Genomic DNA, 15,589 nt, shown 5'->3' with positions numbered 1-15,589 from the left:
TACAATCGCGATATTGGTTCATGGATTTCGTAGTGGAAGATGTGAACTAAATCTTCTGCATATGCTAATATAGTAGTATGGTAGTATATAATAGTATACGTTTTAAGCGACCCTTTCCATACGAATCTTGTCTGCTGGGGTGCTCTGCGAGTGAAGGGTGTCTACGAATACGCTTCGTGTGGTAGCTTTTCTCGAAAATGAAAGTGAGGGTTGAACTACAGGAACGAAGAGAAGGCTGAGATTGAGTTGGCAAATAATTATCTGGCACAAAATAAAACTGACAGATTGTTAGCTTAGGCGAACGTCGACTGAGTGTATGAACGCTTATTGGGCATGCATATTAATGTGCCAGGGATAACATTCACTCAGAATGCTTAACAACAATCAATGTTTCATGCACAGAACAGATTAGCTCCGAGACGCTCTGATATAGTGTGCAATTGTAACTGAACGTTTTCCCCCTCACTATATCTCTATTTATCGTTTAATCATTTATTTCCTTTGGGAGGTAGGGAAAAACCTTCCTTGGTCGCTTCCTCATTCAGTATGTACTTTTGGGGCATACCACAGAGACAGTAGGTTTTTCTTCGGCGCCTTCTCTGGCGAACTAAAATACCACTAATTCCAAGTTCGGTTTTTGGAGGTTTGGACGTACTAACCGCGTAGATAATTCATGCTCTTATAGCGCAGTTCAACTATGGAGTAAAACTATGCGGACACGACAACTGCTCCTGCCTGACACATTGAAGTCATCGGAAAATTACATATTTTCAAGACATGCTGGACTAACGCAGCGGTAGCCCATATTATTGGAAAATAGGATTAGAGAAGCCTTGACGACGGTGACTACGCGGCTGAAAACATACGGCTCGTATATAAGCATGGACCCTGATGAACACCTTTTGGTGGGCTTGTACGAGGCTTCAGACATATGCAGTGTCGGACGCTAATTTTGTCCTTCGAAAACCAGCAAGCAACAGCTTCCACCGTTAAAATGAAGGACCGAAAAAGTGTCATGAGAGCAATGCTAATGCGAGGTGCCACAAGGATTCATCCTGGTCGCCACAAGCCATTCGCTGATTACACAGCCTCATCCTCTACATAGATCAAATCTGTCTGCCTTTACGGTGAGGACAATTAAAGGGGACAAAACGCAACACAGAAAGGACGTTGCTCGGCCAAAAACGTGTGGAAGAGCTATATATCATGCGTAACAAAGAAACACAAACGGAAATGCATAACACGTTAATAGGGAGGGAGCTTCGACTCATTTCACAACAGTTGGCGCCACGGACGCCGCACTCTAAAGCAGTCGTTCCTGAGATAAACGTGGCAATTACAGCTTAATCTGGGTGATCATGGTGCCGCATCATCAACGGATGACGCCCGGATAAATAAATCTACTGGATCGGCTCGGTCGGCGCCTTCGACGTCAGTCGGCCGTGCTGAAAGACACACGTCTCCCGCGGCGGCTTCGGCGCTATATCAAATGGTGTCATCGGCGGGATTATTCGCGCGTCTGTAATGAGCACAGCTTGAAGTAGCGTCAGACAGGAGTTAGTTCAGGCGCATACGTCTTGCGGTCTTCGAAACTGTGGTTAATTACGCGCAGCACCCGCGTCCCCTAGCTTTTCTCTGTTCGTGCGAAACGCAAAGCTTCCTTTTTCTTCTGGTAGGTCGGGCCTTTTCGGCTTGTTTTTAAAGTTTCTGCTAGTATTTCTTTTTTTTCCTTTTGCTGTTCTTTATCAGACATCTGCTGCCCAACATGCTACAGAGGGCAGTACGCTTGTCTAGAACGGCCGAAGACCAGTGACCACACACGACAACTAGGGATAACGCCCCGCTCGATACCGGCTATATGTGAACATGTGGGCTGTCCTGTCAATATGGAAATGTAGTAATTTAAATGTACAGGTAGTTCTGATATTAATGAAAACAGACTATCCGCATTTAACCAATCATCACTAACTTAAGTTGGACTGAGAATCACACTTTTACCTCTGGTCTCAACAGACCTTTGAAACCTGGGCGTTTCTACATTGCTCGCTTGGCTGCTGTGTGCATCTGGCGTTCCGCAAAATGAATACAGGTGCTATAGTCTATAGTTGACCTCTGAACGGATAATGTGCGTGCGACATTTTCAAAATCAGTGCAGTGTTTACAACAGAACCCGTTCGTGATCTCAAATTGACCGCTTCTTCTCATATTCGAACTATCAGTACACACAAATAATGAAGGATGAATGGTTACAATGTAAGTGCTTGTCGGCAGTAAAGCAGCCTGAGAAAGCAGGCCACTACAAGACCGCGCTAAATGACCTAACATTTGCACCAGTTATACACCCTTATCACGTAGCACCGTAACAAAATTGAAACAGCGCCAGTGAACAGTCAGAGTAATGAAGGGTGAGTTTTTCAAGGCTTTGCTGCTGTTCTCCGTTAACGCAAGTTACGGAAGCCCATTACGGAAAATACCACAGGAAGACAGAACAAGAAGAGAAGGAGATAAACTATGGCTATAGTCGGATACAGCTTAAATCATCAGTGAAGCTCCGCCCACGTTCACGACCGCCAGACACTATATCTGCGCGACAAGGAAGTGGAATACTGAAAAGCTTTTCTTGTTGCCTAAACAAAAGACTGATCGTAAGACTTAATTATGAGCATTTGAAGACGCTCTCCATAGAGGCCGTCTTTTCTAGTTAGTACCTGACTTGTAAACAGCGAGGATTTGTGCGCCGTTGCCTCATACATCGAGTGTTGACTGACCAGACCGTTGTTCAATACTCATGCATCTGTCGGCTTTCATTGAAAAAAAAAAAAAAAACACACCCTAAAATGGGGTAAAGACTCGCGCTACTGTGACCGCTGATATCCACAGCTGCAGCGTATACCTGCCACACGTTCAGCAAGTAACATGGTGTACAAGAATAGGGAGGGACACACGGCCCACGCGGCTGGATAAAAAAAAAATAAAGTGTCGAGCCATCCCCAACCCTTTATCGCATCTTCGCTCATTACGGTACCGGTTGTGAACATTTCAGTTACGCCGTCATCGAACAAGCCAGTAACACGTCTCAGGCATAGGCGCTGACAAGGACAAGATTGCCGACCAGATGGTCAGCGGCGCGATGTTCTTCAGTCGGGACCCGGTGGCCCAGCCTAAAGTGCCGGCGTGGTGATCAGCACGCCGAGTATCGAATGGCCGGTTGAACCTGTAATTACTGAATCGCGCAGCGGAATTCTTAATTCGTCGACCTTCCTACAGGTGGCGCAGTGCGTCTGCACAACCGCCGCCATTTTGACGGCGATGGTTCCGGCTAGAGCCACTCCGTTGACTTTAGCTTTGGTGGGTTACATCCGTATCAGTCTTTAGAACTTTGAAAACGCGGTTACCCTCGTCGCTGCGGCCAAATAAATTTTTTTTTCTATGTCGACGAGTTACATCCTCTGGACGGGCTGCTTCGCCTTCAAGCTTTTCGAAAGCGCGGCGGACGCGTGTGGTGCTGCACAGGTGAGCATTTGCAGCTGCTCACGATACTCCAACTTCGACCCCGTCTTCGCCAAGTGCAGTATACTATGCGCGCAGCAGGGCATTTCGGCGTATAATGTTCAATGCGCACGCAGCAGGCTACCTCATACATGTCTTTTGCTTTTCGTCATGTGTTCGCCCCTTGTTCCGACCGCCTGTGGCCCTTAAAGCATCCTGGACACTCCCCGCGTTTTGTACGGCTCCCGGACGCATTGACGATGAGTACCTCCTGCATTTCGCGACCGCTTAGGACGAAACGTTTTAACCGTCAGCTCATCGAAGCGTGGCACACGGGACACAGTTTTATGGGACAGTGAGCTTTGAAGCACAGGCAGTAAAATGCTCGTTTTGGTGTCCGTGTTTCCGGTCTTTGAGGAAATTATGCGCAGCGGTAGAACGACTTGGCGACGAACGACATGCGTTTATGCTCATCCTAAACGGCTGGAATCGTGGTGCTGATCACCACCGCGTCGAAATACTGTCAACAAAAAGAGTTCATCTCCAGTAAGAAGGTTTGTCTCTTTATGACTTCATCGCGGTGCAGTGTTTGTCATGTTTGGTTTGATTTGCTTCCTGTCTTGCTTTCTCGAAATCTCTTTGCTGCTTTCCCTAGCTTTATGTAGGTGATTTTAAATCAATTTTTTACTGTTTGTGCAAACAGCAAAGGGGGGTGGGGAAAAATTGTAACCCTACGAGATTTGCAGTTCAAAAAAATTTCTTGCTTCCCCAAGTTTTTACTAATTATGGAAAACGTCATTCACATTTTGCATGTATCTCCCTGTGGAATAATTTACCTCTGAGTTTAAAATTGCCTATGTCTTGCTGCTAATGCAATAAAAAAAAAACCGTACGGTGCATATTGGACAGGCCACATCATAGAGTTGACCACAAATCCTCCCATGGCTGCAAGAAGAGGGAAGGTAGAGGAAAAGTACAGGCGCTGTCGGGGAAAAAAACCTCCATAATGCGTGAATCTAAAAGCGATATAGCCTGATATGTGCAATGTCGCGAACAATCGCTTCATTTTACGCCCTGACTCCCAACCATCAAAATTCAACCGGGCGTAATGCATGCCCTTCTACAGGTAAGGTTCGGTTAACGAACACAGAATATCCGTAATCGCGGAGTTGCACTATTTTTCTCTTCAGCTTTCGCGTCAGAAACTAAGCACACTTTAAAGTTGACCGCCGATCACAGGATGCAGCTTACATGTAGCACCAAGTGCCCATATGCTGGCACAAAATTGCTTCCTTCGTCTCCAAATCTAGACTTCGGGACGAGACCAATTTCTATGTTTGAAAGGGGCCGCAGAGCGTGAAGGCTGATGGATTCAGCCAGAACGCGCCAAATGTAGAAGCAATGCCTGCCGCCTAACCATGCATTACAAATTAAATGCATGAATGCCAATTGCGCTCGCGTGCCCTCTTTCTCTCCCCGAAGCAACAGCGCAGTCTCACCCTTTGGGCCATCGCTTGCGTTGGCTGTCTGCGTGCCATCCTCTGCGGCGTGCGGCCGCCCTGTGTTTTGCTGACGTCCGCTCCAGCCCCAAGCGCGCGCCCCCATCGACGACTTTGGGAACCCTTCAATTTAACCTATAGCTGAGGGGCACTCGATGCTGACCTTCCGCATTGCAATGCATCCGCCCATTTCTTCTGATAACCGCAAGACGCCGTATTATTCGAGTCTATATGTGGGCGGCCGATTCTTGCGTGCTGAGTTCGTGTTCGTCCGAGTGTTAAGGGAGTAATTCAGGGTGTGAGGTCGAGGTCTTCGCACTGCGGATGAGGACGCATAGGCGCATTCGGAACTTTTTAACACCTCACCTGGCTATCAGGTCCCTTTCCGTGTGTTCGATGGAAGCATACTCTGTTCTAGTATAAGATGCGACGATGGTTCGCCTGTGCGCTGCGCATGCGCCTATGGTTTAGAGCATTCCACGCGTGGGTGGCCTTTCCCAGGAGGTCACAGGTCGACGCGGTCACGGCCACGGTTTTTTTTTTTTAATATGTTCTCAGTCGCTGGTCGGCATGTAAAGCAACAAACACAGCCGCGTGTGATTCTCCCGGAACACAAGCGTCGACGGAATCATAGGCCGGCTGGGATCAGAGGGTCTGTTCAAGTCAGAGGTCATAGGTCGCGAGGTGAACGCTCTTTATGATCCTGGTGTGCGGATATTTGTTTGCAGGGGCGCTTTTCTTTATATCTTTACCTCTCTAAAAACGCTTAAATATGGTGAAACTTATCAATCGTGGCGCGCACCGTGCAGTAATGGTCAGATGGGTTGGATTGCATTTCAAAATCGGAGGGGACACTTATGCTCGGTCTTAAGCATATAACGCGATTCGCCTGTTAATCTGTTAATTCCCATATGCGCAGAAGGTCATTCCCTACTTTACATTCAAAGATCTCTGGGAGTCCTCGTACCCCTGTTGCAGTGGTGCAGCGGCTAAGTGATGCGCCACTACCCTGCGATGGTAGGTGCTATAACAGCGGTGGGCCTTCTGCGGCCCAGGTTGCTATTCATGGGTGACAAATAATTAATTTAACTGCCACCTGCAAAGGTGGGCCGTTTGCACACTATCCGGTGGGCAGGTTGTGCTGACGCCGCAAGGTCTCCTGACCCAGGTAGCCCACCTGCCTTCTAGGTTACTCTCTAGGCACCACCTGCTAGAGTTATGCTCGTGATTTTATTGCCAAAGCAATACTAGTTGCACTTTCAGCCCGTCGCGTAGCGAGGCCGGTAGCTACCATATTAGCATATTGGATTGGATTGGATTGGAATGGATTGGATTAGATTATATTAGATTGGATTGGATCAGATTGTATAACCGATGCATCACCACAAGTCTAACCACAAGCACCACCACCAGCTACACTACCAGCTGAACCATGGCGTAGCTACGGATATTGCTTTCGCAATTACCGGGCTTAACCACGCTAAGTCACATACAGTTTTTCGCTCACGACACCGACACCGGATCTTGCGGACAACGGGGCCTTTAGCGCTATACCGTTAAAACTGGGATGGTTGCCTTTATCACGGTGGTAGGCATCTCTCCCGTAGTCGTATGTATTCCGTCCATAATGATATTTGTGCGTAGAGCAGAACAAAATTGCTCCGGAGTCGTTTCAACAGGAAGTCAAAAAAGCGTCCCTTGCCGGCTCACCTGGTTAAAACTCTGATTGACCAGCATGCTAACACGAGTTTTTGTTTATTACCTGCTGCATCGACGGTGAGAACGACGTTGTTTTGCTCCGGCAAAGCCCGCTATACACCTATCACTGCAAACTGCAAACTTATTACTGCTGTCGTTGCAGTACAGACTCCAGCAAGAGGTTTCTTCTTTACGCGCGCAGTTCTGGACAGCGAGCAACGCGTCGAATGCAGCCCGTTTTTCTAGCATCGTGGCCGCCTACCCGAACTAGAACACGTCACTAATCAGGTCCATCAAGAGTGATCATTTCTTGATCACGGGACATGTATCGGTAACAGTTGCGGCACATGTGTATAGCGCGAATGCGCTAAGGCCTTACTGCAAAGCAACCCTCATATACGGGTCAGGCATAGCGATCGCGTACAGAGCAGTGCTGACGGCATCCACTGCGACTCCGGCAAACTGCCTCGTTAAGTTCTGATACCTTCGATCTCAATGGTCGCTGTTAACCAAAAGTACTGAAAGAAAAGTGAAAGGAAAGAGAAGGCTGTTTCTGTGCACAAAGTCATGCCAGCGAAGAATAAGAAATCGAATAGAGGGCGGCTGAGTAGATTCGAAGCAATGATGTATCACCTCCCGTTATCTGATATGTGCCAGCTCGTCTATTCAACCGTCTGATTAGCTCAAGGTGCCCATTGGTTCGCAGAATGCAGGAAGGCTACGATGCAGGCAATAATACATTATAGGCGAGGACGCTTATTTAAAACGCTAGCTGATCGAGACTGCATACTTCATAATTGCTTTTTGAGGCGTCACATGTAATGGTGGTTACCGAGTCGACATCTCAATCTCTCAAGGGATAGAGTGCGGCTTGTCAAAGGCTGTTAATTGTCTTGGACCAGACGGCCTCGATACAGGGTGATTAATGAGACCGCCTCTCCACCGCTCAGATCATATCCGGGCATTCTTTTCATGTGCTGAGCAACAGTCGCCTACTTATTTAGATCAAGAACAATCAGAAGCAATAGTTCTCTCCTGATGAGAAGTTATGCGAGCAATATTTGCTCTTTCATGTAAGTTTTTTGCTCGTTTAAAGGCAACGCCTTCTTTCCGAAGAAATTAAACGAAGTACATGTATACCAGGCTATAATTACTCATGAGCCCTAAATGGAAAACTGTACGTGACATAGTATTGTTTGTACACCTAAAATATTTGCTAGATTTCCTTGAACACTTTGAATGCCTTATACTTGTTCAGCAAAGCCACTGAACATACAATAAAATAGTAAGCATGGCGATGAAAAAAATGTGTGCGCTTCAAATTTTTGCTTTTCATCTTCTTTCACGGCCCCGCTATGAAATAAAAACAAAAGAAATGAAATGTTGTGTGGCTACACAGTGGAAAAATGTACTGCTTTCGAGAAGCTTGCAAGAAAATCGAACTCTCCAGAACAAGTAACACATCGAAATAGCCAAAATTTCTCGGGCCTCAGCAGCGAGGGTAGCCGCGTTTTAGAAATTCTAAAAACTGATATGAATATTACTTAAGGTTGGCTACATGATTTTTAATAATGATGAAGCCTTACACTAATAGTTAAAAGTTAACTATTCAATATTAGTTACTACCTATTCAATATTGTAATGTACTACATCAGTGGCAATGCTACGCTGAAAAAAGAGCTCTTCTAACACAGAAAGCGTAAAATGCATCTCTTGCGGAGGAGTGACCGACAAGGATCACATCATCAGGAAATCGAAGAAACTCCAGGAAAAAGCAAGTAAGAAGATGATAGAGTGTGGAATGAGGCATTAAGCAGCCCAGATTCTTGGGTGCAAAAGGAACTGACCCAACTGGAAGCTGCAGCATCACTTAAATTTAAGTGCTAGTCTAGTAATAAATAAACCCCCTACTCCTCTCCCGGAGGCCTGCGTGTCGTGGCGGAGAGGGTAGGTAAGGGGACCGGTTGAAACAATAAAGTTATTCTGAATCGGAACCCGAAAGTTGTGAACATCTGAGATGAAACACCCGCTTTATGACGAAATAATAGATATTTTTCTCTGCCATGGCTGCGATAGATAATGGCATGTGCCCCGTGACCGAATAACACCCATAGCTACCGTGTATGGCTTTGTATGTATGCGAGTATGCATGCGCAACAGGCGACGTCTGCGGCCGTTGGCACTAGCGTCCAGGCTTCCGTGCGTGTACGCCGATAACAACGTTTATTTTATACGCGTTCATAACGGCAAGTGACACCTTCGAGGACAAAAACTGGCCCGTCGAAGCAAAGGCCAAGCCTATTTACCAAATGTTTCACCTAAGGTGTTCTGCAGTTTTTTGCAATAGGCTTTTTGAGTTAGAAGAGCGCTTTCTATTGCGTAAGCAATACTGCGCCACGTTTCGAGCCGTCGCGTAGCTCCCGGCGGTAGACGAGGTCAAACAGACGGAGCGCCGTTGCCATAGAAACCGTTTCAGCCGCGCTCCACCAGGCGGCAGGACCGTCGCTGCCGCGCGCCTAGTCGCGCGCTCTCGACACATGTGTCGGAATGTGGAGAGAGGAGAGAGAAAGCAGGGAGGGAAACGGGGAATAAATACGCGCGTTCGCCTAGGGCAAAACAGTTGCTGCTTGCTTACGCAACTTGCCTGGTTTAACCAGAGCTAAACCTCAGCTAATTTTTTTTCGGCATAGTATTGCCAGTTGTGTAGCGGAACAGAATACAGCTAAGACTTGCTAACTAGAATAGTGGTTACGTAATATTGAGTAGCTAACTTTTCAGCTATTATTGTTGCTCTCCTTAATGAGAGGCGTGTAACCCACCATAAGCATATCCATGTCATTTTTTGAGCATTTTGAAAACACAGTTACCCTCCGCGCTGTGGCGCAACAAGTAATGCCTAGATCGCTCCAAAATACATGCGCTTTCGGAAAGCTTGCAGGCTAAGCAACCTCTCCAGTGCACGCAACTCGTCGAAATAGCCTAAATTTGTGGGGCCACAGCGTTCTCGAAATTCTAAAAATTGATATGTATATTACTTAGGGTGCGCTGAACTACTCTGTTAGCTAGGGAAGCTAACGTTTATAGTTCAAAAGTTAACTATTCAATATTAGGTAACCAGCCTACTAGTCAGCATATCTTAGCTGCATACTGACGCGCTACACCGATGACAGTGCTATGCCGAAAAAAGCGCTCACCTAACTCAAACAGCCTATTTTTAAAAATGCAGAATATCTCAGGTGAAACACCCGGTATATACAGCAGCAGGTTTCGTTCATCTCTCCATGGATCTTAGCTCAACCGACATCGCCCTCCTGTAACATCGCCTGAAAGCGTATATATAAGCGCTGCCCTGCTTTTCTTCACCCTGTCAATATTCTCAGAATCCCTCTAGAAGCCGGAACCCGTTTGGGTATGAAAGCCAGAAGCATTGCACCAAAAAACAGCCTGATAAAATATAAAAGAAAGACGGAACGCAGGTGTGTTCAGCTGTCGCGCTAATATTTTCAAAGTTCCTAGTCTCTTTTTGTGAGACAAATTCACTTAAGTGGAAACCATTCTAAGGCAGCAGTGCGCGCCGACCACTGGGCGAATTTTTCCTCATCTGACGACTTTAATGGGCGACGAGTTCTTTCTTCTCCGTCCGGATGTCTGTGACGGCTAATAGCTTCTACTTATCCAGATTCTGATCGTTTTATCAATATTTCTTTCTGCCTTTGCATACTTAGTCTCAGAATGTGCGTTAGCTTTCCACTAAAACACGTCAGTAAAATTGGTAAATTGGTTTTTGAGGAAATGAAATACCGCAGTATCTGTCTCACATATCTCGGCGGGCACATCACCGGCGCCGTAAGGGAAGGAAGGAAAGTTGGAGTGAAAGAAAAAAGCGAGAAAGGGGTGCCGTAGTGGAAGTCGCCGGAATAGTTCAGACCACCTGGGGTTCTTTAACGTGCACTGACATCGCACAGTACACGGGCGCCTCTTGCGTTTCGCCTCCATCGAAACGTGGCCCCGTCGACCAACTCGGGTACTCCGGCTCGGTCCCTATTTGGCATACCGAATACTTCAGAACAGCAATTATGTCGGGGCTCCCGCGTCCCGCACAATAGTATGGACTTCCGCGCACACGGGTCTCGAGGGCAACGAAGCGGCCGGCGCCGCTGCCCGCGCGCTCACTCTCCGGGCATCGCCCTCGCCTCCCCCCGATGCGGACTCCGACGCCAATCCGGCTTTTACCTTCAAGGAAATCATCCAATATTACCAATTCGGCCAATCAATTTTCCCTAAGCCCTGCAAGGGACTCACAAAGGCGGAGGAACGCTTACTTCTTCGCCTTTATACTAAAACACTGCTGTGCCCGGCAGTCATCAAACATTTCGGCCCTGCGTGCACAGGGGAGTGCCCGCACTGTAGGGAAAAGCCTTCGGACCTTTACCGCATGGTGTGGGCATACCAATCAACCCCGCACCTTCCCCCTATCCCCAACCCTACCAGGGAGGACTGGGAGGCGGCCGTGCTCGGCTGCTCTGACCTGGCGAGCCAAAAGGACCTGGTCGGGCGCGCCCAAGCAGCAGCTACAGCCAAGGGGTCCTGTTATGAGCAGCCCACCTAGCGTTTGTTAGGGACGGCCTCTTAAGGACCGATCCCCTCACTCCCTGTACATATTTTATATATAAAGTTTTTCAGTCAGTTAGTCAGTAGTGGTAGTCGCCGGAATAATTCAGACCACCTGGGGATCTTTAACGTGCACTGACATCGCACAGCACACGGGCGTCTCTTGCGTTTCGCCTCCATCGAAACGCGGCCCCGTGGTCGGGTTCCAACTCGGGTACTCCGGCTTGGTATAGCGCCTTACCACTCAGCCAACGCAGCGGGTTACGTAAGTTTCTCTATTCAGTTTATGCCTCGCTCATAAAGATAGGTAATTTGATGGGAATGAATGACAAAGTCATGGCAGTGATAGGAAAGAAGCGTTGCATAGGCGATATTCCGTTCACTTCGCGTAGACTGGATGGCGCCTGAAACCACGTACCTTTACGACAGATACGAAAACGGGAAAAGGTGCGCCTTTCACCTACGACCGCGAAAACGTGACAGGAAATGTATATTTTACGCAACAGCGTATGCAGCTCGTTCGGTCGAAAAGCCGTCGCCGTGAACGAGGGTTGACAAGAAGGCCTCAGAAACGCGACGGAAATATTCCAAGAATCAAAGGAAAAAAAATTCGTCGGCATTGGGTTCGCACCCAGGTCTTCTGCGCGCCAGGCGGCCACGCAACGCGAATGTCACGAAGGGTTTTTTTTGTTCCTTATTGCGTTTTACTGGAAGTACAAAAAACACCCCAACCGTGTCGGTTGCTATGACTTCAAAATTTTGTTGGTTCAAGCGTGTTGGCGGAGCACGAAGTGAATTTGTTGTCTACGACAGTAAGCTTTGTTGGGGATGTGCACTGATGCTATAGTAATAAAAAAAAAGAAAAGGCGCTGTCATGTCTTCTCTTGAGGCGAAGGTTAAACGTCCTCCTAGTTTTTCACAATACGCTGCCCTCCTACCTCATTGGTCAGTGCCTGCAGGTGTTTTGTAAACTGTTTTGATAATGCCCAGAAATTCACTGCGCAAATAGGACACCTCCCTTCAAGAGTCAATCATTAACTCCTGGGCTCGAGGCTGGCAGGCTGGATATGAGCATATACCACATTGGCGGGATACTGCCTAGTCTTTTCTTGTTTTGCTGGTCACCCACAGAAGCGCTGACTGCTGTGCAGTTTGCGAACCAAAGGCGATGGCTCAGTAATCGCGAATTATTTCTTTTATTTTCCGTATGTATGAAGAAACTTTCGCTCTCAGCATTTGGTTGTTTCGACGTCCAGTCAACCTGCGACACGAGTGTAACGTGCACCACATCGTGGAACTGCAGCCTAATACCCAATTCACAGAGAAACCGTGGTAGGTAACAATAAAAAGGCGCCGACAATTTTTTTCGGCCTTTCAGTGACAAGAGGGGATATTTTAATATACATATTCTTCATTCAATAAGCGCAATTTACTTTATGCGGTTGGTAGAATCTGTCCTTAACTTCACTCATCTATTCCTGTGAATGAACACAGGCACCGCTAGCGCAGCGGTCCCCCGTCCAGTCCTCCGTCGCCCATGGTGCGGAAGTCGTACGAGCCGCTGTATGCAACGTTCGGCCCGACGCGGCACAGGGCGATGACGTCGCCTTGCGAGTCGTCGGGTGAAACACTGTGGCCGTGCTTCCCGAGCCACCAAACAATGTCCTTGTCCGCGAAATCCTCGTGCTTGACCACGTTGTCCGGCACGAGCTGGTTGTGTAGGCGCCCGGCGTCGATGGCCTGCTTCACCGTGTGGCCCATCCACAGAGACCGGATGAGCACCTGAGACAGGGAGGTGGCGATTCTAGCGCCGCCCGTCGCTGACCCTAAGAACTGGACGTCGCCGTTGCGGTCGACCACGACGATGGGCGATAGCGAGGACATGGGCCTCTTCCCTCCCTCGATGTCGTTTTGCTTCGCCGATGGAAGGCCGTGGACGTCTCGAGTGTTAGGCGTGGAGAAGTCATTCATTTGGTTGTTGAGCACAATTCCTGTCGACATGGATGCGACCATGGCGCCGAACTCGGTGTTGATGGAGCTGACGAGGACAATGGCATCGCCGTCGGGGCCCACGATGCATATCTGCCCGGAGCCGTGGTCGTCGACGCTACCTGCCACGAAGCCGTAATCAGCGGGATCCTTGTGCGGCTTGTCGGCGATCTTCTGATGCGCTATCTGCTCGGCTGCCTCGCGGCTCGTCAGGCCACGCAGCAGGGAACCAATCTTCATCTTCAGTGGGTCTCCGAGGAGCGGGCGTTGAGCGAAGGCGAATTTGAAAGCCTCGACGACACTGTGCCAGGTCTTGGCGTCGTCACGCAGAGCAGAGCCAGCCCGAAATTTATCCACGATGGAGACCACGAAGGCGGTGACCACTCCACCCGAAGGTGGGGGTGGCGTGAAGAGCTGTTCACTGTCGGATAGCGGTATGGTCAGCGCATTTGTCACCGAGGGCTCATAGTTCTGTAGGTCGGCCATGGTAATATATTTGGAGCCGCCTTTGTTTATGTCTCTCACGATGGCTGCCGCTAGTGGGCCCATGGACAAAGAACTTCCCCGCAGAGGATTTTCGGAGATATTCCTGAGTGTTTCGGCCAGGATCTTATTCTGGAACAGATCTCCTTCCACATAAAGCTTACTCGTGGCAGTGTTAAAGAACACGCTCTTGATTGTCTTGGTGTATTCTTCGGTGATGGCGGAGGCATGATCTTTGATCGCTTTAGCCAGTGACGCAGTCACCTTGAAGCCGCTGTCGGCGTATTCGATGGCTTTGGCGAAGAGCGCCTTCCACGGAACCTGAGTGCCCGTCAAGTTAAGCAGTGCTTCGTAGCCACGCAGCTCGCCAAATACAGCTACTGCCAAAAATCCTTCGAGCGAGGCGTTGACACTGTTTTGGTACATGTCTGGAAACGCAGTCGATGGAGCCACTTCCCTGGCAACCACAGCTTTGGCCTCCTTGGTTCGCCTGTTGTAGTACGTCGCGAAGAAGCCGCCGCCGAGGCCACAGCGGTGGGGCATCACGACGCAGACGCAGAGGATTGTGGCCACGGCCGCGTCTCCGATGGTTCCGTTCATGTCGAACATCCTCCGGGGCACAGCCTCGCAGAGCTTCGAGCCGGTGACAGCCATCCAGCCGCCGAAGGAGGCCATCGGCGTTGGGGAGACGAAGCGCGGCTGCCGCTCTACGCCGTGCTGGCGCATGGAGAAGGCGACGTACAAGATGGTGCCTATGAACGCCCCGCCCAGCGCAACCATGACGGACAGCAGCACGCCGGCTTTGAAGCCTGCACTTCTGTGGCCTCCTTCGTGGGGCTTCTTGTGTGTGGACCCGCTCATGGTGAACATCTTGTACTCGCTCACCCTGCTCAGGCTCCTGCTCATCTTTCTGCTCATCCTTCTGTCGGCATTCGTAGGCCCGGCGCCCTCGGGTCCGTGGGAGGGCTGCGCCGCGCCGTCCGGGCTCTCTTGCGCCGGCTTCCCAGGGGAGACCGCATCGGTGGATGCCTCAGGACGAGCAGCTGCATGCCCGGTGACCTTGGCCGGCTCGTCGCCCGGCTTGCGCGATTGCCTGCGATCCTTGAGGGCCCTCTTGGCGACCGACGACTTGCGTCGATCGCGGTTCATGTTGCCGCTTGCTGTCGTGGCCCGCTTTCCACCTGCGTCCTCTACGCTGCTCCTATCTGGCTTCTTCCTCCTTCGTCTCTTGGTGTGCGGTTTGGGCGCGTGGCGGTGCCAACCTACGGATTGGTTATGACTCAGTGCCAGTTTTCGGTTCTCGGGAGCAGTTTTCTGTGTAATCGCATTTTTGCGATAATGTGTTTATAATTTACTGGCCAATATGAAAATATACTTGTGCACTACAAACGTCACACGGCCATAACACAGTCTTATCCATAGTTTTTGAGGAGCAGGAGTAGGAAGAGGAGGAGGAGAAAAAACACCTATTTTCGGTAAAGGGCTACAAGTTATTTCATATCATCACATGTTAAACAAGTGCGTTTTCAATGCGTACCTGGTCATTGCTCTACTGCATCTAATGTGATCGCTGACTTTTTAGCAGCCTACACTATGTGGTCGTGTGGTCACGTTTATTCCAAACGCTTTGCACATGGCAATAATTCAGGGGGCACTTTGACTGTCTAAAGTGCGTAGAGGCGAAAGCGTTTTCCGCACCCCTTTCGCTGCTTCTGTGGCACTGGTGGCGTCACATGTAATTGAGTACTAATTACTAAGTTGTGACAAGTCACTAATTAATGATTAATTACTCATTAATGCCTTGATACTAATTAACTGCT

At 49.0% G+C, this 15,589-nt stretch overlaps 2 protein-coding genes across 2 annotated transcripts in view; one reads left to right on the top strand and one right to left on the bottom strand.

Moving 5' to 3' along the window:
- Acat1 (Acetyl-CoA acetyltransferase 1) overlaps positions 1–15,589 on the top strand; it is a 436,280-nt gene that overhangs the window by 84,577 nt on the left and 336,114 nt on the right. The gene's annotated exons all lie outside the window — the stretch shown is intronic.
- Positions 12,798–14,918, bottom strand: LOC149359623 (scoloptoxin SSD14-like). Its single transcript, XM_089575290.1, has one exon. The coding sequence runs from the start codon at positions 14,916–14,918 to the stop codon at positions 12,798–12,800; it is 2,121 nt and encodes a 706-aa protein (XP_089431416.1).

This window comes from Amblyomma mixtum, chromosome 2 (genome assembly GCF_055824585.1).
Source record: "Amblyomma mixtum isolate Tamu chromosome 2, ASM5582458v1, whole genome shotgun sequence".
NCBI classification, from domain to species: Eukaryota; Metazoa; Arthropoda; class Arachnida; order Ixodida; family Ixodidae; genus Amblyomma; species Amblyomma mixtum.
The sequence above is the reverse complement of the archived record's forward strand: the minus strand, read 5'-3'. Positions and strand labels throughout refer to the sequence as shown.

Bases quoted from the DNA above. Each gene is read 5' to 3' on its own strand.
- LOC149359623 (XM_089575290.1), bottom strand. From the start codon at position 14,918: ATGAACCGCGATCGACGCAAGTCGTCGGTCGCCAAGAGGGCCCTCAAG.